This window comes from Ictalurus punctatus, chromosome 27 (assembly GCF_001660625.3).
Source record: "Ictalurus punctatus breed USDA103 chromosome 27, Coco_2.0, whole genome shotgun sequence".
Lineage (NCBI taxonomy): Eukaryota > Metazoa > Chordata > Actinopteri > Siluriformes > Ictaluridae > Ictalurus > Ictalurus punctatus.
In genome coordinates this window covers 8,700,599-8,726,987 of record NC_030442.2, presented here as the reverse complement: position 1 = coordinate 8,726,987, position 26,389 = coordinate 8,700,599, and the positions used below count along the sequence as shown (strand labels likewise).

The 26,389-nt window shown below is 39.3% G+C and overlaps 1 protein-coding gene across 2 annotated transcripts in view; it reads left to right on the top strand.

Annotated features, from left to right (window-relative positions):
• map1aa (microtubule-associated protein 1Aa) overlaps positions 1 to 25,022 on the top strand; it is a 28,489-nt gene extending 3,467 nt beyond the window's left edge. Inside the window, exons 1-6 of one of the 2 annotated variants that reach the window (XM_017458664.3) lie at positions 8,532 to 8,634; positions 13,954 to 14,036; positions 14,125 to 14,265; positions 14,412 to 21,417; positions 21,569 to 21,801; positions 22,104 to 25,022. In XM_017458664.3, coding sequence (XP_017314153.1) covers positions 14,562 to 21,417; positions 21,569 to 21,801; positions 22,104 to 22,259 — 7,245 coding nt within the window. In that variant the 5' untranslated portion in view covers positions 8,532 to 8,634; positions 13,954 to 14,036; positions 14,125 to 14,265; positions 14,412 to 14,561 and the 3' untranslated portion in view covers positions 22,260 to 25,022. Of the gene's footprint in view, positions 1 to 8,531; positions 8,635 to 13,953; positions 14,037 to 14,124; positions 14,266 to 14,411; positions 21,418 to 21,568; positions 21,802 to 22,103 lie in introns of those variants that run through there. The other variant, XM_017458663.3, reaches the window with a different exon arrangement.
• Positions 25,023 to 26,389: the final 1,367 nt, after the last annotated feature.

Genomic DNA, 26,389 nt, shown 5'->3' with positions numbered 1-26,389 from the left:
TTGTTTTTTTTTAATAGCAGAAAGTCACTTTCTGCGGTCTCAGCCTTGTCAGCTGATGGATTTTGTTTGTAGGGTGTTTGTGAAGCTATGCCTCCTGAAGGCCAGAAGAAAAAACATATGATAACTTATAAAAGGCTATTTCCGAATCATAGTAAGACATCTCTCTGTCTACAGCAGCATCAGTGCCTAAGAACTGCCTAGAATTGTGCATCACATGATTTACTGTATTAATGTGGTTGTTTTATTATCTGCAGTGTATTTTGATCTGGGTCAGATCAATAATGCTGAGGCACTGTTATGCTTGCTTGGAGAACGCTAGTGTAATGTTGCTTCATCAAGTAGCTTATATGACTCTTCTGAGAATTTTCATAAATTAAACAACTAAAATATCCATGGTAAAACATCGCATGCTCATATTTCCAACCTTCAGCTGCCCAGTTTCCTTGAGCCTATGCCGTCTGTAGCCTCAGATTCCATTTTTTGGCTGACAGAAGTGGAGCCCGATGTAGTCTTTTTGCTGTTGTAGCTCATTCCGCCTCATGGTTTGAGATTTTGTTTATTCTGAGATGCTTTTCTGCTCAGCACGATTGTAGAGTTGTTATTTGAGTTACTGTAGTGTTCCTTTCAGCTCAAACCATCCTGAACATTCTCCTCTCCTCTCATCAACAAGGCTTTTCATACCATGCTGTGTAAATTGTAGATACTGTCATGTGTGTGAAAATCCAGCAGTTTATACTAAAATGCTCAAACCAGCCCATCTGGCACCAAGTCACTGAGATCACATTTTCCCCCTAAGTGTGATGTGATTTTATACACTGCCCTGCTGCCACATGATTGGAGAATTGAATGAATTAGCAGTGGTTCAGGTGTTCCAAACATGTATATATATATATATATATATATATATATTTATTTTTTGGGTAAAAACTGGAGCAGAGTTCTTTTCATTGAATGGCGCTTTCTATTTTCTGTTTTGAGCTGAGTTCATGGTTTTGTAGCTTAAAAATGGATTCATTTGTGTGGCTGTGCTACATTTAGACTGACCTGTCACCATGAGATTTTAACCCAATTAGTGGGCATGTACTCCTGACACTGCAGAAGCGAATAACACTATGCTGCACTGAGCACTTTATCCATCTGCTCAGCAGGTATGAGGCTTTAGGGGATAATCCTTTAAAATCTGAATTTACTCTCTTCACAGTATGGCATAACAACACCAACACCGATGCATGTATGCCCTCACACAAACCCTTATGTCCTGTGCAATATTTATGAAGCCTTCCCTTCAATCTCTCTCATGACTGCTGACACCGCCTCCATTTTGGCTGTACCCTGATGAATTATACATCATTTCCACCTCCAGTTCTTTTCCCATAAATAAAAACATCGGTAGCCTGCTTTCACCAAAATCCCACCCTAACACGCTCTCTCTTCCTCTCTCCCCTTTGCCTGCATTAATGCAGTCCACATGAGGCTCTATCAATATGTAGTAGAGACAGTAAAGGCATCAGGAGTGTTGGAGCAGAACTCAATCACGCTCGCCGCTGGAGGCCCCGTTCCAGACAGCAGGGATCAGGCTCTTTTTCAGTTGTCTGTCTTTTAAAGTCAACCAATCATAAACACACCTTTAAATACATGTAATGCATTTTAATAAATACACTTCATTATAAAGTAATCAACTTTAAGCAATAGCAGTAAACAAACCACAATTATAGTGTGTGGGTGGTCTCAAAGGAATTAGTGTGAACAGAGGCAGGTTAGTAACAGATACAAAGTGTCATAGCAACGCTCTGTGATGTTTGGAGGCTGCATGTGGTAACTCTGCTCTGTGGAATGTACTTGAGTGAAGGAGGCAGTTAATGGACAGGCCAGGGGAAGGAGATGGAGAAATAAAGAGGAATAATGCACCACCAACACTCACTGCTATGAGGCCTTGATGCCAGAGTTGCTCTTGCTCAGAGTGCATTGAGTTTGTAGCTGAAATTGGAGCTACAGATCTGACCTTAAAAAGATCTGGTTCAGAAATTATTTACAGGCTGGCTGAACTTTAGAAAATACAGGATATGAGTAAATGAGCAGCACTGAGGGAACCAACAGGGTGGACAGTATATAGTGATAAACATTAAGAGGTTATAATCAACATAAGAGATGGCACAGTGATATAGTGGGTAACTTCATTTCACAGCTCTTTTGGTCCATGGATAGATCCAGAGCTCAGGTTGCTGTCTGTGCAAAGTTCTCACAGGGTCTTTAAGGCTTCCTCTGAGTTCTCTGGTTTCCTCCCATCTCCCAAAAACATGCTGGTAGGTAAATTGGGTGAGATAAATTGCCCCTAGGTGTGAGAGTGTGTGTGTGTGTGTGTGTGTGTGCGTGGTGCGGTTCCCTGTGATAGAGTGGCATCCCATCCAAGCTGTATTCCAGCCTCACTCCCAGTGTTCCTAGGATGGTCAATGGTGTCATTGATCTCAGCTGTGATATTCAACATGTTTGATAAGTCAGCTCTTTGGACAAAGTTGCTTTCCGTTGCGTTCTCTCAGGACTGGGATCCAGCTTTACAGGAACACTTTTTTTTAAAATTCTAAATGTAGTCAGTAAGGCTAATGCAGCTAACAAGTAAGAAAAATGTATAGCTAACAGTTTAGTACTGAACAAACAGCTAGTCAAAATCATCACAGACTGATCTCATAGGAATTACTTTGGGTTAGTAATTATACATACAAAATTTGTATACACACAGTTTTGTTAGATATTACAATAAGTCTGTATTAAATTGGGACAATATTATCATTCACATTTTTTCCACCTTTGAACTTCAAACCTCCTGCCTGAGTCTGATGCTTGCACGGAAAGATAGCAAACTTTGTGCTGAGGATGAACATGATTATGGCTGCTAATAAAGATTTCCAGCTCTGCAGTTCCCGTTTTAATAGCTAAATTTTTATAGATGTGTTGTACAGTGTCAGAAACCACACGCGCAATCTGTTTGAGAGTTGAGAGTCCTTTAACCCCCTTTTAACGGCGTACAACATCACATCTAATCTAATCCCTTTTATTGAGTTTGACAGTGTGCTCTGGTTTACTTTGACAGTAACAGAAAACTGAACTAAACTGATCACTTGAAAGTTTTCTGGTATCTCAAATAACTCCCTGAGCACAGGTCATCACTCCATTTCAGAGAAGAGGCTCAAAAGCACAGATATCCTTCTGTATGTCCTGTTATTTATACTAAATGAGCGTCCTGGCAGGGTGGACTTCCTGGGCTCACTTACTGTCTCTGAAACATAAAGCTGTCTATTCAAGCCCATTTACATATCTACTTAATGATTTAAAATGTAAAGGGCTTTTCAAGACAACAGCAAAGAGGAGTACTTCTTGGTTTGGTTTCATTTATGCAAGTGATTATTTTTAGAGCACACCGCTTTTACGTAAAACTTCTAAACAGCAGTAATAATTTATTTGCTTTAAAATGTGAGAACTGTAATTATAAGAGTGTGATTTTTTCTTGGCAGGATTATTGCGATTATTGACCTCAACTTATTTATATAACAAAGTCATGCTGCAGTACAGTAGATCAACTGGCAGAGCAATTATCGCCATAATTAAGACTATTTAGAAAATGATATTGAGTCACTGCATAATGTGTTCACTTCCAGACAGCCCTGCATGCCTCAGTTAACTGACAGCGATGGAAATTCAAACAGAAAAGACAGACTTTGTTAGTCGACGTTTTTGGCAGCTGAGACATATGCTGCCACTCAGCTTAAGTAATAAAAACATCACGCATGTAGATTGGCAGGATGTAGCATGAGTCCACAGGGAAGAGGAGAGTAGGGGGAAGTGAGAGGGATAGAGAACACACCCTGCTTCTTTTCACTGAGGCTCACTGCTGTCTCTTACTGCCCTCCCATCTAATCTCATCCAGACAGGGTGTGTTTGTTCACTCCCGTCCTGAGATTGTAGCGACTCTCTGCTCAGTCTCAGTCTCAGTAGGATGAGGAACGTGAAGCAGGAGCACGGAGCATGCTCAGTATGACTCACCCGCCTTTCCTGATGCTGTGTCCAGAATACTAATCATGCTTTGTGGGATGCAAAGTCATCATAGCTGACTAGCAGCGACAAATTTCTGACTGGTTCTTACACAGAAATACCTTTGTGCATTAATATTTTATATTCAAATATGATTAATATTGTATTTAAACTTCAGTCTTCTCCTTTACTACATATGTTTCGTGTGTAGGATGTCATGTTATTGAACACGAATAGACAGACAACACAGGCTTTGCTTGGATTTAAAGGATTGAACATAATTAAGATACAAGCCTGTGATTATCATAAACCTCCACATGTAACAGATGATCGGAAAAGGAGACTGTGTCTTCTGAGGGTGGAGCAATGTCAGTGTCTCGGCATAAGGAGCAGAATAGAGCTGTGTGTAGAGGGGAAGTGAGGGTTATGCTCTCACTAGGACAGGTACTACATAATGACAGCAAAGGTCAGAAAATAAACTCCTAGTCTATCCATCCATTTTCCATACCACTTATCTTACACAGGGTCACTGTGGGGACTGGAGCCTATCCCAGGGAGCTTGGGGCATAAGGCGGGGGACACCCTTGACAGGGACACTATGGACAATTTGGAAATGCCAATCAGCCTACAATGCGTGTCTTTGGACTGGGGGAGGGAGCCAGAGTACCCGGAGGAAAACCCTTGAAACACAGGGAAAACACACAAGCTCGGCAGACACAGGGCGGAGGTGGGATTTAAACCCCCAGCCCCAAAGGTGCGAGGCAAACATGCTAACCACTATGCCACCACGCCCCCCAGATCTAGTCTGAACATGGTAAATGGCAAAATCAGATAATATTAATAATAATAATAATAATAATAATAATAATAATAATAATAATACATGTAAATATATTTGCTGTGCTTTGAAATGGGTGCTGGTGCTTAAAACTCTTTCAGTTTACTTCTGTGTGTTGCTTCAGGGATGCTTCCCTTGATCTGATTTTTGCATGGCAATTAATCTGATGCTTGAAATTAGCCATTGATTCAACTTTTTTGCGAAGTCTTGCATGGGAATTTTTTCTTGTTTTCCCCAGTCCAATTTCAGTGTTCTCTAGTGTTGTTGTTGACTGTATCTATCTGTCCTGAGCCCTTCTATGGACTTTTGGAAAATGCTTTATGTGTTAACTACTGCTCACTTTTCTCATAATAGCACCCTCTGCATGCAATTTACAATAGGGCTTTTGGAAGACCATGTACATCTCATTACCTCCCCTGGGATTAGAGGCAGAGGCTGGAATGGCCACCATGGGCTCAGCTGCATGTGCTGCTGTTCAGTTAATTACATTCTCTCAGCATCTTGACTGCCACTATTGGTCACTGGGACACTCACTCTCCTGACAATACTGACGTTACTGACCTTAGTGTTTTGTGGGGTTTTTTTTTTTGTTGCTGACCCATTGCAGTCATATGGGCTGGTATGGGAGTGGTCTGTTTGTAATAAAGTCAGCATAAGGACTGGGAAAGGAGAGAAGGCCTGGGCATTAATGACCCCTACAACTCACAAATACATATGCAAGACCTACAGGAATATTAGGGAAGTTTGCACTTCACAAAATTTTGTGAATTGTGATATTTTATTATAAAGGAAAATGGATTTTAGCCACACATTTGGCCCCAACACTGTAAGGTTCAGTACATTAATGAATACAGCCAGTATATTTATTGCTGTAGTCGTGGGAGAGTTATTGTAAATGTTTCAAACGTTAAGTTCTTTTCTACAGCTCAAAAATGTGCAATGACAAGAAAAAATGTGAAGCTGTGTGAACATCTCACCTCACTTGAATTAGCATTAACACCGAAGGCAATATCTGTGACTGAGACATCACGCATGGTGTAGCCATGGAGCTGTAATCCGTGCAAGGGCGTGTGCCTGTTTTAAGAGATCATCAATAATTCAGAACAAGTTATTGATCCCGGTCCTTTATGTCTCTTCTGCTTTCTCATAAGCACAGAACATCAGCACAAGACCGTGGCGTCAGCAGACTGCCATCGATCATTCACCACACCAGCTACGCACACACACGCGCACACACACACACACACACACACACACACACAAACACACAAACACACACAAACACACAGTGAAACCTGATATCACATTATTCACGATGCTAACCCACTGGAGAGTTTGCTGTATTGTGCAGAAAACAGTGTCTCACTGACTGTCAAGGGCAAGCATTTCTGATACTACCCCCAAAGCTCAGATCATGCCAGGATTGGAAGAAACGAGAGATAATATGAGTTATATGTATATAAAAATGAAATATTCTCAAATTTAAAGAATAAATAATAAGGATAGATTGTAAATGTACCCGACTAATGCAGACACAACCCTGGGCCTTGTGATTAGATGATGATATGGTCGACACAAGTCAGCACAGGGATACAGCTGGTCTGACAGCCTGGGTGTGGCAGCGAGACTGCTGTTCAAACACTTGTCTGGGATTTGGCTGGGATAGTATTTATAATCCTGTAATAAATACCATTTTAGCTGAGATCTAACACATGCAAGTACTTGCGAATATCCCACAGAATACAAGGTGTATTCTCGTCCATGCTAAATTTGAATCTTTTTGTGTTCAGGCTAATTTGAAGATATAACCCCTGACTCTGAGTATGTATGGTTCTGAGATGTTTAGATCCCGACTGACTGCAGTGCTGAAAAATGGAAAACTTCCCCAGCACAATATACTACCAGTAGTTATCATAAATCTGATCTTATGGTCCTCTAGTCAGTCTGTTCAAGAAATGTGGTTGAGAAAAAAATATTGATGGAGTCTGGTTACGTGAGACAGATTCAGACAGTCCCACCCTGCAGCTGCTGCGTTAGACATGGGCTGCATTAAAATTCAAACACTGCCCTCCCTACCCTTCTTCTGGCAATATAGTTGCAGAATATAATGACATGCTTGGTGGACCACAGTCCACAATCTCTATAAAGTAGAATAGCAAACAATGAATCACAGCTCTCAGTATAGTCATATATCCACAGTCTTTATGTAGTACTTAGATTTCCCATGTCTTTGTGAATATAATTTGGGATATCGATAACAAAGTATTGATAAGTGGAGGAGAATATGTTCAGTTCCAGGCCCTCGTTGCTCCTTCAGTGATTTAAGTCAATCGATAAAAGGCATGAGGTTTCGCCAACAGGGCTCTAGGATACGATTACACATTAAATAAAAAAAAAAAGAACCAGCAGACAAAGTGGATGAAAGAGATGGAGCCTGAGATACTCGCCTCATTCCAGTGTGGTGTGTTTTTCCCAGCAGCAGCCTTGTTTAAGAGCTTCTTGATCTGCATGACAACCAAGAAACCAGCTGCTCCCCTATTTTAGGTCAATGTGTTTGATGTTATTGACCATGAAGGGGGGTTCTCAAAGGCATCTCATTGAGTCAAGGCACCAACAAATCTGTCACAGTTTCTGTCACTGTAAAATTGCTGCTACGGTGGCAGTGAGAATGATGGGTTTTCTTAGAGACTTGCCCAAATTCACAAGGCAACCCATAGACGTTCCATGTATATTTATTGCCCAGACTCTCAGAAAGAAAGGGTACTAATCTGTACCATTCTTTATCACTGGTCTGGTACCATTTTGTACCTTTCATATAATTTTTTTTAACCTAGAAAGGTGCATATACAGTAGTATACCTTTAAAGCTTAAAAGGTAAGCTTTAATTACCTAAAAAGGTCATTATGGACCAATTATGTACCTTAAATCTCTTTTAAGGGTGCACTACATATCCACTACATACAATGTTAAAAAAAAGAGAAAAAGATAAGCAACACGGAAATGTATAGTTTACTGTAACTGAATTTGGAGCAACATCCATTCATTTTCCATACTGCTTATCCTACCCAGGGTTGTGGGAGAGCCTGGAGCCTGCACTGGGAACTCTCTGGACAGGGTGTCAACCTATGGCAGGGCACAATCACACACACACGCGCGCGCGCACGCGCACACACGCACACACACACACACACACACTGACAATTTGGAAATGCCAATCAGCCTACAACACATGTTTTAGGGAAGGGGGAGGAAACTAGAGTACCTGGAAGAAACCCCCGAAGCACTGGAACAACATGCAAACTCCACGCACACAAGGCAGAGGCAGGATTCGAACCCCTAACCCTGTCAAGTGCAAGGCAAATGTACTGAAGTAGTCAGCTGAAGGATGACGGTGTGATATGTATTCATTATGCATGTGTACAGTATATAGGACTAATAATCTATATTTGCATCGTTTGTTTGTCCTTTCTCGCAAGCCCCGCCCACATGAAAATTCTAAATCGCATATTCGACCTCGATGAAATTGAATGCGTACAAGTATGCGAGAACGACTCTACATCCAGGAAAGGTTTCCTATACCTCTATGTTCATACTTGATATTTAGAGGAACGCATAACATCGGCGCCATTAAGTTGCTGATTTTGAACAAAACCCCCTCTGTGTGCCCGCGCGCTCCAGCCCCGCCCACTCCCTGTCCCGTGCACGCTCGTGTGTCTGTGAGCGCGCTCGGCTCGAGACACACACGCGCGCGCTTCTCAGCATCATCAGCGGTAAGTCTGTTTATTATTTTAATATATTTTCAACGCACCGAATTGCATTTTTTAAAATCAGACCGCTTGAATAACCTGTTACTATCACTTGTTTACCGAGGCTGGGAAGTGTAGTACTCCAGCTTCACACCTGCTGTTAGTCGACGCTGATTCTCTTTTGATCATCAATACATAGATACACATATATGTTTATTTTTGAGAGATGATTTATTTATATTTTTTTTGCTGTTTTAGTAGAGATCAGTTAGTCGCATATGGTGAACGTCACGGTGTCAATCGGTTGCTATAGTGACAGCGCGTGAATTTGGAAAGGCAGATTGTAATCGGAAGGACGAAATGCTTGTAGAGAAGAGGAGAAAGGACGACTGGTTATATTACTGAGCACTACTGTTTAATAGAGTACTTAAAACATGGCCTAGATAATGATTTATATATATATGATCTGGGATATGAATTAATATTAATGACTGAATGGCGTGAATAGTTGTTGTTGTTGTTGTTGTTGTTGTAAACACAGAGTTATTGTTCTCCTTGAATCAGCTGAAGGTTGCAGGATCTCAGTAGCCTCTTGTCTACCTGTTAATACAGGAAAGCTCCTCTCCTAATCGGTGTCGTTTATGAAACGTCAAGTTATGCTATGCATTGCTTAGCTGACCTACTTATTTATCCTGGCTACTTATTTATCCTGCCCACAAAAAGATACGATGCAAAACAGTCTATTGAAATATATCTTGGATGCAAATATGCACAGCAAATCTGCAACTGGAGCATGAAATTTTTATACACATAACTGTGAGGCATAGATGTACTACAGTAATGGCCTGTTTATTAGGCTGAAGCCATTATATGCATTATGTCTTCTTAGCTGATGAAACTATACGCTCTTAGTTGGGGAAAAACCCCAGTTCTTTAAGAGTTCCTTTGATAATTATGGGTCATAAATAAAGGTTTCCTCCAGAATGGTCTTTAAGGGTTCTCAAAAGATTTTAAAGAGGACTGCTGTGTTTTCTAGTTCAGCTGACCTGGGTAAGATGCACGGTGTCAGAGAAAGTCTGCTGAACTGAACGTCTTAATTATGAGCACTCTTAATTTAATACTGCAGGTGTTCACATCATAGGTGTTAAAATGACACACATATGCTCTTATTTTAACGTCTCTTCTGTTTACCTGTATTGTAGATCTTAACCTGTAAACAGCAAACCTTTGCATCTCTGCATATGAGTTCAAAGAAAAGTATCTGTCAGACAGTATGACAATGCAAAAGTGGCCTGAGGGTAGTTATGTCATGTGCTACTTAGTGCCTCTTGTACTTGAGGTCACTTGTTCTCTGTAGTTATTTATCATGTTTTAAAGGACCACTAGCTGAATATCAATTAACAGTTCGTATTTGTTCACTATATAATAACTATATAATCACTGCACTCTTCTAAAAATAAAAATGACCAGAAGCATTACCGACCCTCTGTCCTTTTTTTTAATAAGGGTTCTTCACCCCACAACCGTACCATAAAGTACAGGCCTTTCAATGGACATAAACTGATTACCGTGGTTTTCAAGAGATACAGAGGATGGCTCCTGAATAGTGGACAGAATTTTATTGATTTTATTGATGTGATTTAAAAAGCTTAACAGGATTAAAAGCAGAAGATTGCACTGCATACTAAATCATCAAGCGTAGATTACCTGGGATACACACACTTTCTCCTTGTTGTTCTCTTCCTCTTTCATCTCTTCTATCCATTTTGCTCTCTCTCTCTCTCTCTCTCTCTCTCTCTCATAACTCCATTAATGGAAGGGTTGTGGTGATGGACAGGAAGCAGATGAATTGATATAAAAGGGCCTTGTCATAATGTAATATCAGGCATTAAGAGAGATCATTGCGTTTAATGCAGCTTAAGTCTGTTCTATTCAGGGACTTTCCAAGTGCCATCACAGCAACAACTCACGTTTAAGAAAACTCAACAGAAATGTCATATAGGGTGTTTAATGATGGCAATGAATTACTCGTCACACTTAAAATAAGAGAAACTCTCAAAACTGAATTCATACCTTTGTTTGTTAACATACAAAAGATAACATTACAATAGTCAAAGCAAAGCTTTATCATTTAGCGTGATACAAAAATTTGCCAACGACAATGCCTTTAAAAAATAGAAGAAAAAAAGCTTCTCTAAGATTGCAGCGCTCATGTTTTATGTATTATTTTTACATTTTTATCAAATATAAAATATAAAATCTTATGTTCAGCAGTTAGGATGACAGAACTTGCACAAATTCCTTAAATTGTCTATTCTTTAAAGCATAACTTCTTTTTTTATTATTAATTATCCATATACTGATATTAGCTGTAGGCTGTTGTGTCAGAATATGATATAAATCACTAACTTACATTATTTATTAGTTTTCGAGCATTCAATATTAATTCCCTGATTTGGGAAAATTAGTAAATACACCTAATTATAGATTTAGTGATCCTCAAATGAACCTAAGTAGAAAGTATTTCATATATATCAGGAGCTGTATAGTAATGTAATATGTATGTTATGCATATATAATACTATTACTATTATTAGTATTTTATTAATAAAACTCATAGTCAGTGTGATTTTTGTCACTGCCCAAATGGGAAATATCTTACATCCACTTAAAAAAAAAAAAGACACATAAAACGTTCTTCACATTTATACTATACTATTCTATACTATAGTTTACTATTCTATACTATCCTATATTTTACTCTACTCTACTATACTATGCTATACTTTGCTATACTATACTATTCTATACTATACAATACTATAGTTTACTATACTATTCTATACTATACTATATCTTACTCTACTATAATATACTTTACTATACTATTCTATACTATGATATACTATACTATTCTATACTATACTATATTTTACTCTACTATACTATACTATGCTATACTTTACTATACTATTCTATACTATACTTTGCTGCACTACACTAAACTATACTTTACTTAGGTGAGACAGATTTTGTAGCTTAATCCTTTCACAGCTACACAAGTAACGCCTTTCCAAAACAAGTTATTTTGTGTTGACACAGATAATTACCCTTATTACCCTTAATATCTATTATGATTTTTATTATTTATTACTGTGTGGTCTTGACTGGGCTTGGAGAAAGAGCTCTGAATTTTGTTAGTTAATTGAGTGTTAATTGATGTCTAAATTTTTAACATTGACAAATTCAAAGACGACATTTAAATAAAGCAGTGGCAAGCTTGCAGCACAACTGTGGCCTCTCTGGTTTCATTTTGGATTGACAGTAACTGACAGACATCTCAAGTTGCCTCTTGTTGACAGTCAATCACCAAACAGCACTGTCTTCTTGGATTTGATCTTTCTTGGCATGTAATCTAAAAACATTCTGATGAATTTAGCCTTGATCCCATTTGGTAGGCATACCACAATCTCAGCTGGCAAAGAATTCATTTTGAATTAAATAAAGTTTAATAATTCTTAATGAAACAATATATGCCTAATTCTAGTGTAATGGTCTTTACACCAGCTTTACTCCAACAAACAACAAGGATTTTTGGATGAACTCTTCTAAAGGCCCAAATATCTTTTTTTCTCTATTTAAATAGTGTTCATTTTTAATTTGAAATGACCCAAGCGCTGAGTTAATGGTGAGTTTCAGTGCAGTATGACTACAGGGAAGGAGTGCAGAAGAGAGGAACCTCATGCTGTGGAGCCTTTTGCTCACATTGTCAGCATCACTGAATTTTAAATCTGTGTTTTCAGGCCAGTCATGTTTAAAGTAACAAAGATGTTAAATACTCCTTTGTGCAGATATTGTACTTAACTCCTATTTTCATTCTAAATCCTCTGTTGTATTATTGGTTCCTGTTCAGCTGCAGTGTGATTTTGTTGGCTTAAGGCCCCGTCTGTCTAAATGTGCAATGTCACTGGGGACTTTCCTGTCTCTTTTTGTTGTTCATACCATTATCCATTCTCGGTTTTCCTTCTGGAAGCACATTTGAAGGTCATATTGTCACAGCACAATGGCTCCACACAGAATATCGTGTTTGGCTGTCTTATTTCAGATTAATAAAATATTCTATAAGATATAATGAGAGGGAATCAAAGTAACCACAGTAAAGGACATTTTAGTGAATTCACCTTTTTATTTTATTTCTATAAAAAGCCGTTAGTGTCAACTGATATTTCACCACTTTTTGCAGTCTGTTTTATTTTTGGGTAAAAAAAAGAGACCTGAACATAACCTGTATACAACCTGCAACCTGTATATGAAAATGAAGGGGTTATAGCAGAATCACCAAAAATAAAAATCATCTTTTTTCATGTTCAGTGGAGGAAATGAACCAGGCACATTATAGTTTTAGTATGGTTCCACTTTAAGTAACATTTGAAACAGGTCATTTTAACCAGAGCAGAACACAAGGGTTTATACACACACACACACACACACACACATATATATAAAAGGTCAATTAAAGGCTCATTCTTTACAGTCTGATTTTTAATTCTTATCTTATCTCTGGAGTAAGTCTTACATTGTACAGATATATATACTATGAAAGCTCATTGCATGTATGCGTGTTAAACTGGGAAGAGAATAAGGAAAGCCCCACTACTCCTATTTATGTTATTAAATACCAACTCACTTGCCCCTCCTCCACTGCAATGAACACCCTATGGAACAAGCTATCATTCTTCTGTAGCTTTTACACAGCCAGTGAGAGGTTCATGCTTAATATATTATGACGTTCCACCTGGAAGCCTCTGCGTGAGGCCACTGATCTGTTGAGATGCCACACCTTTTTATATGCATTAGATGTGAGGGCTTTTTCACTCCCTCTCACAGAAATGCTGCAATGCGTCGGACGGCTCCAAGACTGGGTCAGTGTAACGGCGGCAGCCGCTAGCTCACCATCCCCATGGCAACAGCCAGTAGAATGGCTTACAGGAGCTATGCAATGTTGTTTTTATTTGCTTTCCTGAGATTAGTGAAGCCTTGGAAATTTTATAATTGCATCTTCCAGAATAAAATCACACAATAATAATAATAATAATAATAATAATAATAATAATAATAATAATAATAATATGTATCTCTTGCATTTTATCTTATTCAATTTTAAAAGTGAAATTTTACCTGTCCAGTATATATACTACCTCCTTCAGGCTTAATTATATATTCAGTAACAATCATGTATGACAATGCCTTCTTGCTCTTTTAAGCATTTTTACCATTCTTATTTATTATTATATACCCGCCCCCACCCCCACCCCCACCCGTGTTTTCCTTCTCCTTTTGCAGGACAAAGAATTCTGCAATACAAGAGTGATGTCCTTGAGACAATTGTATTAGTGAATCCATCTGTGGACAATATCGCTGTAGAGGTAATGGTGATTTATATAAAAAAAAAAAACATTACAACCTGACTCATCTTACATCTCAGATACATAATATATTTTTTCTCTCATCTAGATCAGAACACTCCTCTGTGACTCAGCTAAACACAAGTTATTGGTCCTAAGCGGTCAGAGCACTGAACAAGGTAGTGACATCATCCTGAAAGGTGGAGTGTTTGACTGGAAGAATTTCTCTGACGTCATCACAAGTCAAAGAGTAAGCATTTACTGTGCTGCCAGAAACTGTTTATTCAGTAAGGATTACTTAATCAAGACACCCAGCACACATGCTACATATTGAAAAATACAGAGAAGAAATCAAATTGTAATGGATTATACTTTTTCTGTTTCCCCTCTTTTCAGATTAAGAACTTCCTGAGCCAGTCAGGTCTAGGTGAGCGAGCGTGTCTGACTGTGTGTTGTGAAGGAGAGGGGGCCTGGAGCTCCCTAGGGCTCGACCAGGAGCAGATCGTGCTGGACTATAGATTTAACCCTGATCTTGTGCTGCCTGAGATGGAGGGTGTTACAGAGTTTACAGATTACGTCTCTGAGACTGTGGATATTGCTTCCCCATTTGAGCTCCTGGAGCCACCCAGCTCAGGGGGATTCCTGAAGTTATCCAAGCCATGCTGCTACATCTTTCCTGGAGGCAGAGGTGACTCAGCCCTGTTTGCAGTCAATGGCTTTAACATTTTGATTGATGGTGGTTCAGACCAAAAGTCTTGCTTCTGGAAACTGGTGCGACACTTGGATCGGATAGATTCTGTTCTGCTTACCCACATTGGAGCTGACAATCTCCCTGGGATAAACGGACTATTGAGGAGAAAAATTGCAGAGCAAGAAGAGGACCATTCTCAAGGTTCAAATGCCTATGGAGAATGGATGAAAAACCTGATTTCACCTGAGCTTGGTGTGGTTTTCTTCAACGTTCCAGACAAGCTAAAGATGTCAGAATCAACTTTGAAAGTTAAAAGGAGCATTGAGGAGGCATCTCTTACGTTGCAGTACCTCAACAAACTGGGTATCAAACCTGAGCCCCTGTATCGAGTTGTTAGCAACACAATCGAGCCGGTCACCCTTTTTCACAAATTGGGTGTTGGCAAATTAGATATGTACATTCTAAATCCAGTCAAGGACAGTAAAGAAATGCAGTTTTTCATGCAGAAGTGGGCAGGTAACAGTAAGGCTAAGACTGGCATCACATTGGCCAATGGAAAAGAGGGAGAAATTTCTGTTCCGTACCTTACATCAGTAACGGCCCTTGTTGTATGGGTTCCAGCCAGCATTACCGACAGGATAGTGAGGGTATTGTTTCCTGGAAATGCACCACAGAACAAAATTTTTGAGGGACTGGAAAAGCTAAGACATCTTGACTTCTTGCGTTATCCAGTTGCTACTCAAAAAGACATATCAGCTGGAGGGCCCCCTTCAGTGATGAAACAAACAAAACTTAAGCCAAGGACTGATAGCAAGGAAAGCCTCAAGTCTTCACCCAAAATACTTGCCACTACTAAAGCAAGCAAGAAAGAAGCAAATGAGGACATTGAATCAAAAAGCGACTCAGTAAAAGAGACTAAACTGGAAAAGAAGCCAAAAAAATTGCAAGAGAGTGTTAAACCATCTAAACCTGTGAAAGCTATTGCAGATACCGCCGATACAGCAAAGCAAGAGAAAAAGAAGTTGTTAAGAGAGAAATCTCCTAAGAAACATGTCAAGACATCTAAAATGGAGGAAAAGAAGGATAAAGAAAAGAAACAGATAAAGAAAGAAAAGAAAGAAATAAAAAAGCAAGAATCTGTCAAGAAAGATGACAATAAGGAATCCAAAATTAAGGAAGAAAAGAAGACAGATTCAAGTAAGCCAGAATTAAGGAAGATCACCAAGCCTGACTTAAGACCCTTCACCCCTGAAGTCAAAAAGACTCTTAACAAAGCAAAGGTTCAAACCAAACCAAAGACAGAAAAAACAAAAGCAATCAAAGAGCGAGAGAACAGACCTGCTGCGCAGAAAGTTTCAAAAGAGATACAGGAAAATGACAGATCCCTGGTCTCCTCTCCAGAAGATCTTACCAAGGACTTTGAAACACTGAGACAAGAAGAACTTTCTGAGCTTGCAGAAAACAAAGTGCTTTCAAATCTTGAATCTGCAACTTTTCCTGACACAACAGTCACACATATTTTGTCTCCAGATGAAGGAATACCCACTACTGACAATGAGACTGAATCCCCTCATGAGGAAAAAAACATGTATGGAGAAAAGACAAACAAATCCCTTACAAAAACAGCAGACAAATTTGAGGATGAAGGTGCTGCTACAGAAGATGATTATGAGGAAGAATACAACTCTGAGACCAAAGTAACTAAAACTTCAGATCTCACAGGGAAGGCAGATGACAAAAAATGCCTGGACATAAAGACGAATGAAAGTCTTGAAAAGAAACATAAAAAGAGTGACAGTGAGGAGGAAGAGGATGTTATTGAAAAAGCTGAGCTGGAGGAAGCAGAGGATGTACTTCATGAGGAAGAGTTGAAATATAAGACAGAGGAGGCAAAAAAAGAAAATATTAGTAAAGATTGGGACACCAAACAAATTGACACTAAAATGATCAAACCTGCTGTTGCTGCTGCTGCCACTGAACACATCTCGTTCATCCAAGATGAAACCATCCCTGGATATTCAGAGACTGAACAGACCATTTCTGATGAGGAGATCCATGAAGAGACGGAGGACAGGGTCCCTCATCTCCGCTATGATGATGTCTCTGTCCCTGATCAACCCGACTCTTTCTTCCATGGCATGAAAGACATGAAACCCCCAATCATATCTATCGCACCTGATTTGACAGCAAAGATGAGCAGTGTTGGCCAAGAGCCACCTTTATCTACATATTCCACGAATATCATTGCAGCACCATTGGCTGAGGAAGAACATATATCGTCAGCAACCTCCATTACGGAGTATGATAAATTATCCTCTTTTGCAGCATCGGTTACTGAAGATCAGTCTATTGCATCTGTGACAGCACCTCCAACTGAGGAACTAGGAAAAAACTCTTTACTCCTTGACAATGTGAACAGTACGCAATCATCCAGTCGTACAGAAGGAAAAGAATACCTGCATTCAGCTGGCACAATCTCCCCAACATCATCTTTAGAAGAAGACAAATGTTTCAAGTCACCTCCATCAGAAGAGTACCAACCCACCATTCCAGAGATGGAAACTACTGGAAAGACCACCACTCAACCACATGAAGATGAAGATGAGGATGAAGAAGAGGAAGACGACCAGACACCCAATGTTGACATGCCTCTTGGAAAACTCCATGAAAGTTACGCATCTGCCACAGTGAAGGAACAGCTTGATAAATGCCCCTCTTCAGTGGTACCTCTTTCCTCAACTGGAACACCTTCTGTCTCACAAGAAAAGGATGAAAAAGTCCTTTCTCCAGCTGAGCCCAAAACAGAAAGTGCTGGGAAAGCACCTTCTTTTGCACCCTGTGTCTCCAGCACGCCAGAGCTGAGTGGTGCTTCAGAACCATCAGAGAGGTGCGTAAGTCCAGATGATAGCACAATGAGAATGGCCTCACCTACACAGTCAGGCCCTACTAGCATTGGCTATTCGCCTACCGAGGAAAAGGCACCAAAGTCTTTAATCATGGAGAAAGAGGACAGAATGGACAAGGACACATATGACGTTCAATTGTTATCTAAACATGAAACTGTTGTAGACAGTGATGCAAACAAAAAGACTGTTAAGCTAACGGAGGATGAAATTGACCCATTCAAAGGTGGTTTGTCTAGCACAAGGGCAACATTTGATGATTCAGCTGAAGAAGAAGCTGATGTTGATGAAGAGGAAGTAGTAGTAGAAGAAGAATATTTTGGAAAGGGAGATTTTATGACCTGCATTAAAACAAAATACAAAGAAGAGAGGGAGAGTACATTCCTTGATGAAGATGACACTTGTGAGCCACAAGCTTTAAAAGAGGAAAAGCTCATTAAAAATGAGAAAGAGGAAGCAGATAAGCAAGATAAACCACAAGACATCACCTACTTGGAGAAAGAACACAAATCCCAGATGCTGAGCTCTGAAGAGGAGGAAGAGAGTGACGATGAAGAATGCACTTACTCAAGCATAAAAGCACCTCAGGACAAGTTTGATTCAGTGTCCGCAGCCTACAGCAAAAAAGATGTGTCATCCTCAGAGAGAGATGACGCCACAGTGACCTCCAAAAATGGCGATAAAAGTGTACAGTTCAACTTGTACTCCTTCCCTCAGTCTGAAAAGGATCTTAAAGAAGACCATATGAGAGAAATAAGGCAGGATACACCTTATGTAGGGAAGAGTTTTACATATTCTGATGTATATGACAGTAAATCTAGTTCAGTGGATTCATACTCTCCTAATTTACCGAAAGACTGCACTGATAAGTCTGATGATCGTACTGACACCCTCAAGGAAACAGAGAAAAAAGATTCCATATATACCTTCATGGAAACTACAAAGATGCCAGATTTTGAGAAATCTCACCTAAAGGATGCGTCATCATCATCATACAGTGAAACCAAAACATGCATGGAATCGAACGCTGGACACATTTTAGATGAAAAGTCGACAGACATATTAGCTGATGTTAAACCAGAGGCCAAGAAATCATCACAGTCATTCTCACCAGAAAGAGACCTATTTTCTGTTCAATTTGATAAGTCTACTGTTAGCGGCAAGACAGAAGTAGATAATACCCCATCAAGTGATTCTCAAGATGACATTGACACTTCTGGCTATTTGGCTGCAAAAAGCAACACTTCTTATTCAGCTCAGTCTTTCAGTGAGGTGACAAGAGACAGTGCATTAGACATGAAGATGTTAGCACATGGAGAGGATGATGATGACGATGACGATGATGAAGAAGATACTGATGAAGAAGATGATGATGATGATGTTTACAGGAGACGTGTCAGTGACAATGCCATAGAAAAAGATGCTAAAGACGGACCAACAAAAGAATTAAGCTCGTTATGTGGTGCCACCAGCATAGTGCCACCCGAATTCAAGGAGGAAAAGAAGGACACCTCACAAGAGTATAGTTTTGGCTCTGTCACCTATGGCACACCCCCCATTCCTACTCCTTTTGAACCGACAAAGAGTCAAAACCATGCAGAGCAACCTTTTGAAATGGGTAAAAAGGAAGCATCATCACCACTCTCTGGTAGTCAAATGACAGAATATTCTGGATATGGATATTCTTATGGTGAAGTGAAAAAGTCTGTCCCATCCAGTCATTTAGACAACAAAGATGATAGCTATGGTCAGTCTTTCTTACCTCTGTCCACAAAACCAAGTGAAGACAAATATTACCATGATGACAAAGACCTTGAGTTTGAAAAGCAAAAAACACCAGATATTTTAGCAAAAAAATCTGGAGACTCTGTCTCACCAGGCTTCACTTATACAACGACATCAGCCACAGCATACTCCTCCTCTTCCTCCTACAGTCACTCTTCCTCTGCATCTGCCTCTCTCTCCACTAGTCGCCAGTTTGGAGATGAGCTAGGAACTCCTGCCAGTGTTGGATATGAGTATTCACCCTTTAAAGATGAGCACTCACCTGTAATAGATTCACCATTCTCCAGTTCTGGTGGGCTGGTTAAAGACGAGTATTTGGAGGTGTCAGAGAAGATGACTCCTGCTACCACCACAGCTGAGTCCATGTCCAGCCTAGCAAGATTTTCACCATTATCACCTTTTGAGGAGATCAAGTCCCTACCTTCTCATCCACTTACCTCTTCAGCGGATAAAAGAGAAGAACTTGCCAGCTCTGCAAGTGGTGCTTTGGACAAGGGCCACCAGGGTGCATGCTTTTACAAGCCAGAATGGAAGGCAGATACAGGTTTGCAAGCTGAATACGGTGCTACCGGACCTTACAATCTCCCTTCCCAGCCTGCTGAGAAAGACACTATGAAAAAAGATATGTTTGGTGCTTCCTCAACACCTTGTGCTGATTTACTCGAGAAACAATATTATGAAGACACTGAGAGTAGTGAGGAGGAAGAAGACATTTGTGAGTCTGAACGGGTCAACCTACACTATCAAAGATCTCCATTTACAGCTGAAGCAGACAAGAAAGATGATCCTTTTTCTGAGACTGAAAAACTGTTTTCTGCCAGTAAGGTAGGCACATTTCCCAATGTGCTTACGTACACTTCTTCAGTACCACAGACTACAAAACCAGATACTGCAAATGGTCCTGCAGAGGTCACAATGGCAGCACCAGAGGCCTTTGCTGACATCAGCAGAGTCACATATAGCCTATCAAAGACTGAAGTGAAAAGTGAGCAATTTGAAGCCTGCAAAATAAGGAACCCATTTGAATGGGAGATGCAGCAGCAAAGAGGTGTCTACCCAGGAGAATCACCACCTCATTATCGTCATGAGGATGAGTATGAGGAAGAAGAGGAAAGGGAGCCAGAGCATCCACCTCGTCCTCTTTCCCTTTCATCTGCAGAGCAGTCTTTCCCATCCTCCTACTATAAAGAAGATCCAAACAGGCATGATAACTTAGATCATCCTTCTGAAAAATATATGGGTGCCAGCTCCTTCTCCTCTTCCCCAGGTTACTCTTCCTCTGAGTACAAACAGAGAAAGGGAGACACTTCCCCATCATTTATCAATCCAAGCATTTGCCAGCTGTCCAGTGATGAGGAAGATGAGGAACAAAGAAGCCAGGACGCAGATCAGCAGCAGCCATCAGGCAAGAAACGAACCCACAACCAGCCCCAGCATGGTTCCTACAGAGAGGACAGTGAATCACAGCGCCTTTCTGGAGCCATGGCTGCAGGTACTGGCCTAGCTGGGGAGGACACACCTCCAACCTCTGTCAGTGAATCTCTCCCCTCACAGACAGATTCTGATGTCCCACCAGGAACAGAGGAGTGTCCCTCCATCACAGCAGAAGCCAATGCAGAATCTGATGAGGATGCAGATTATCTCCCTGTGGACAAATCATCTGGAGCCTATGGTGGAAAGCACTTCTCATCCCGGTCAGAGAAAAGTCATGATCCACTGCCTACACCGATAATGGATCCAGCCCCTTGCCCACCTCGTCCTGATGTCTGCATGGTGGACCCAGATGCTCTCTCCAGCCTTACTGACAAACCTTTAAAGAAAGACCCAAAAACAAAGAGCCTTCGCAAAGCAAGTAAGTCAAGGTCACCGGCTAGGAAAGCCGATGCCATTCGTAAGAGGTCTCCATCAAAGGATTCCTCTCCTCGTACCACTTCTCTGAAGAAGAAGGACTTAGAGGATGATCTGTCCAAGTCAAGTCACAACACAGGCAAGGGCCTTGTCAATGGAATTAAAACAGTTTCAGGTATGTATTTGGATATATTAGACATTTACCTGCAGTTAAATATTCAGCAAAATTTTAAGGAGTGAAGTATGAAAGTAGAACAGAGAGTTTTCATTTTAATTAAGGCTTCCCCTATATGATTTGTCACTGTTCATGCACTTGTTTTCAACAGGATCAAACACTGCAAAATCCAGTTCTGCTGCACCCTCTGGCTCTCCAATCTTTGTGGATTTGGCCTACATTCCAAACCACTGCAGTGCTAAAAATGTCGACCAGGAGTTCTTCAAACGTGTGCGCTCTGCCTATTATGTAGTGAGTGGGAATGACTCCAGCAGTGGAGAGCCTAGCCGTGTTGTCCTAGATGCACTGCTGGAGGGAAAAGCACAGTGGGGGTCTAATCTACAGGTAGAACTTCTCATACATCTTCACAAGTGTCAATTTGTAAAGGCCACCGACAAATTAGCACCTAATGCTAACATAGTAACGACAGTGAGGAACATATTAAAAAATCTATCTTTTAAATAGCTACATGACCGTTGAATATGTTGTTTAATATGTGCAAGTTAATCTCATTTGAGAAAAACATGCATGACAAATAATGCTAATTCATCTTGGTTCTTGGATGACAATAAATTATACAGGAATAAATTAACTTCAATCTACCACCAGCTGATAATACTTAAATGTGTACCTCTGCTCTGCTTTAGGTGACGTTGATCCCTACCCATGACACAGAAGTGATGAGGGAGTGGTACCAACAGACCCATGAGAAGCAGCAGGAGCTGAATATCATGGTGCTGGCCAGCAGCAGCACAGTTGTGATGCAGGATGAGTCATTCCCTGCTTGTAAGATTGAGTTCTAAGTCTGATATGGCTCCCAGGTTCACACTTTTACACTTAAATGATCCTTTATCGCCTTATTTGTCATTTCTTCAGTGTATCAAATTCCCTTTCAGAACATTGTGCAAAGTCACTCAGTAGCCACTATCTCTCCAAAAACGGTTATGGCTCTCGCAACATTCCTTAACCTGAACGAACATGGTATTATCCAGAAAAACTTTAGGAGGATGTGCCTTTAATATTTACATTATTTATTTATTTATTTATTATTATTATTATTATTTGTTACAATTTTCATTGTTGTTGAATGATGCAGTTACAATGAGATTAAAACCATCTTTTGATCCGTTTTATTTACCAAGGCGCACACAGGTCATTTAGAGCTCATTTGGAGTTTCTCCCATTTTATTCTCATATAATTTATGCATATATCATTCTTCTGCACGCAACCTACATATATGCTGTCTGTTCTCTCGCTCATACATACATACTACACAGGAAATCATGTATTAATCAAGTAATCAATTCTTCAGAAGCTACCTACATGCTGGAATCTATACTTACAGTTTGCAGAATATTTACTGGCATCATGATCATGTTTATTCTGTTGCCATGGTCAGAAAACAAACGAGGAAACGACTAAAGGTTTTCTAACGAATAGCACCACAACGCGCCGACGTATTACAGTGTAAAAACTGTTCATTTGTAAACATGTTTAATGTGTCTGCCTCAAAACCTTTAATCAGATCGAGAGGACAAACCTCACAAACCATGATGGAATTGCATAATATATGAGACAAGTTTGAGCTGATGTTATTCTCTATCTTAATGTAAAAGTGAAGAATTAGGATTAGGCGTAGGATTAAGTCAACGTTCACTGATGAACATTCATTTTTGTGCTGTATGCGGTGTATGCTGTCACAGTTGATCATAATTTATAATAAATAAAAAAAAATAGACCTGTAATTGTTATTACATTTCCAACTCGCAGATTAATCTCATGAAATGTATCAGCACTTTATAATGATTTATTTTGTTTTATTTTATTTAATGCTTTGTAAATATAGAAAAGTTGACAGAGGTGGGAAAAGAATGAGTCTAAGCCAAAGGAACTAGTAATAGAAAAAGACTGTGAATGTTGAATTGTAGGAGCATTGTAGTCTATGGTATGCTGAAGAGGGTGTGGATGGTATAAACTTGGATAAGGTTACATGTTTGCTGCACAAGTGTGGGTGGAATTAATGACTAGGAATAACTGGCATATTTTCCCAGGATTTAAAATAGGTCCAGGATTGCATTTAGTTTGGGATATTAATAAGCATACTGTGGCCTCCGCTAGGGATAAAACAATTTTTGTTATTAGAATAATGATTTATTTATACATATCTTCATTACTTTGTCTTAACCTTATAAAATATTGCCCCTACATTACACCTCAGCCAAATAGTTATTTAAATATTTTAAAATGTCTGTATGTCTAGATCCAAAAGCATTTAGGCTTGCTGTTTTTTTGTTGTTGTTTTTTAATTTTTATACAGGTGTTTTAAGTTAAGTTAAAAAATATAGCTTCGTGTTGAGTGGAAATAGAGGATTCCATTTTCCTGATAAAATTAACGATTTATGAATTGTTTGCATGTGTAATAATGAGAGTCAGTAGAAGAAATTAAAAATGGCTGATGGACATATTTTGAAGATATGTGTTAAAGGTTTAAGTGTGTTAAAGGTCTGTCTCAAGCAGTTAAAATAACTGGGATGCAATTCAACATATTATCATTTTTACTCATTATATACACACATAAAAAACAAAAAAAACATAATTCGCCTGTCTGTGTATTAAGTGAAATGCCTTGGACAAATAATTTTTATTATAAGTTGAAAGTAATCAGTGAGCCTGGTTAATTTGCAAGAGCCAATTATGCATTGTTTTATTTTTTTTTATTATTATTATTTTTAAATAGATAAATTATTGGTTTACTGGATAGTACAGTGGAGTGTGGCCAGCTATTTTATGAAAATGTATTTGGTTAATGTTTACAACCAATTGTAACCTTTTAGCTGCTGGTTATATTTAAGTGCTAAGAGGACGCTTCCTCGCTAACAGACTGTCAACATGGACTTAAACTAATTGGTTCAATGTACAAAGACAATAAATGTTACGCAAACACAATGCTATCGTGTACCTGACTGCCAGATCATGTGACCAGATCACTGATCGTATTTTATATTCAAGGTATTAAAGTGAAATGTCCATTTTTCCGTGAGTAAACGAACAAATTAATGAACAATAAGATACACAAAACAGAACTCATCAATGTGCTGTGCAAAAAAAAATAACAAAACCCTCCTTTAGTTACATTTTTAATTATCCACATCTTAACAGTAAGAGATCTTCAAAATCCTGCTTTCCTGGCTAGTTTCTGCATGTGATCTTAAATTTGACCGTGTATGTTCTAGTTAATAATGATATTAAATACAGTACTATTTTAAAGATATATATTTAAATGCTAAATGTCTCAATGGTCTCAATGGCACATATAACTCGACTGCGCTCTCATTTAGCTCTGTGCCGTGTTTAAAACAACATACTGTGTGCTTTTTTTTTTCCGCAGTAAATTTATTTGTCTTCTTTTCAAAGTTACTTTTGCTCTGTTTCTCTTTTGGTCTTTTATTTTATGTGTAATATTCTGTATCTTTCTTTGAAATTTCTCTAAATGTAGAATATTTACAGATTTGTTGTAAAAGGGTAAACCTGGTGATCTCCAATAAAATACAGTCGTTGAAATGTTTCACAGCGTCTGAGACACTGAAAATGTTAAGTGTTCAATTGATATATTATAGCAAGGCCAAATCCCATAGAGAAAAGACTCAGTGCTGCTAGAATAAGTCAGTAAATCAATCCATAAGATTATAGGAGACCTGAAAGACCTCTTTGTTTTTTAGCTTAACGCAATACAATAAGGAGATATTGGGAGTGTTGTGAGCTCTCTGTGCTCTGTGGGATTTGGGCAAGCACAGGGAAGAGGACTACGCATAGAAATAGCCATACAGTAAATAATTAGATGAGAAGACACTGATAAAGAATGAGGTGTCTTTTGATTATAAAGGAGACATAATCTGGAAGAAAATTCACTTTGTTGACTGGAGTACTAAATCAAATCCTGGAGACAAATAATGTTTTATGGAGGAGATGACAGGAAACATTACTTCTGTGTTACGGCTTTGTAATTTTCATACGAGAAAGCATAGCTTAAATTAACAAAGTTATATGAATAGGTTATAACATATTAATTATTATCCAGCATAAAATGATTCAGGAGTACCAGATATATCATGGGTACAAGATCACAGTGTTACCAAGCAAATTTTGCATATCTGTTACAACAAGATCACAGTCGGAGACAAAACAAAATTTTCTCTGCAGCTTCTCCTGTGTACTAGTGATCATCATAGTGCATTGTGTTACACTACTATTCTATACCTATTTACAGGCACATTCTCACTAGATAGTGATAATGTTTTCACACCCAAACTCGTGAATCTTATGTAAACAAGTGAAACACTGTTATAGTACAACGATAGCGTTGGCACCCACCTACTACAGAATGTCAGTTGGCAAAGACTGAAGACAAAGGACTGCGATATCACCGTCTGGGTCACTGGATCACTATTATTCATCCGAGCCCATCACACCCCAATCCTACATGGCTGTTCTTTTTTTTTTTACTCAGCAATGAATGGGGAGGAACAAAGCTCTTGTGTTTGGGTAAAATTGCAGTGCTGGGTAGAGTGGCTGTACCAGAAACAGAGCCTCACTGTTCTGTGAGTAACAATAAATTCAACATTTTGGTTGGCAGCTGCTGATACGATTAACACTGAGATGGGATTTGTATCAGGGGTGAACTGGGAACAAAAACCAGCCCGGAAATTTCCCTTAACATGGCTCCTAAATGAAATTGCATCAAGTAGTATTATGTATGGTGGCCTGTAAATGCAAAACACATCAAAACACCAAAAACACAAATTTGGAAACATAACAGGAAAACCAAGAACATGACAGAGCAAAATCAAAACCAATGTCTGAGGCTGAGACTAGTTAACAGGCTGACAGGATCTTACAGCATGCAACCTGTGAAGATTTATCAATTTGGAAACC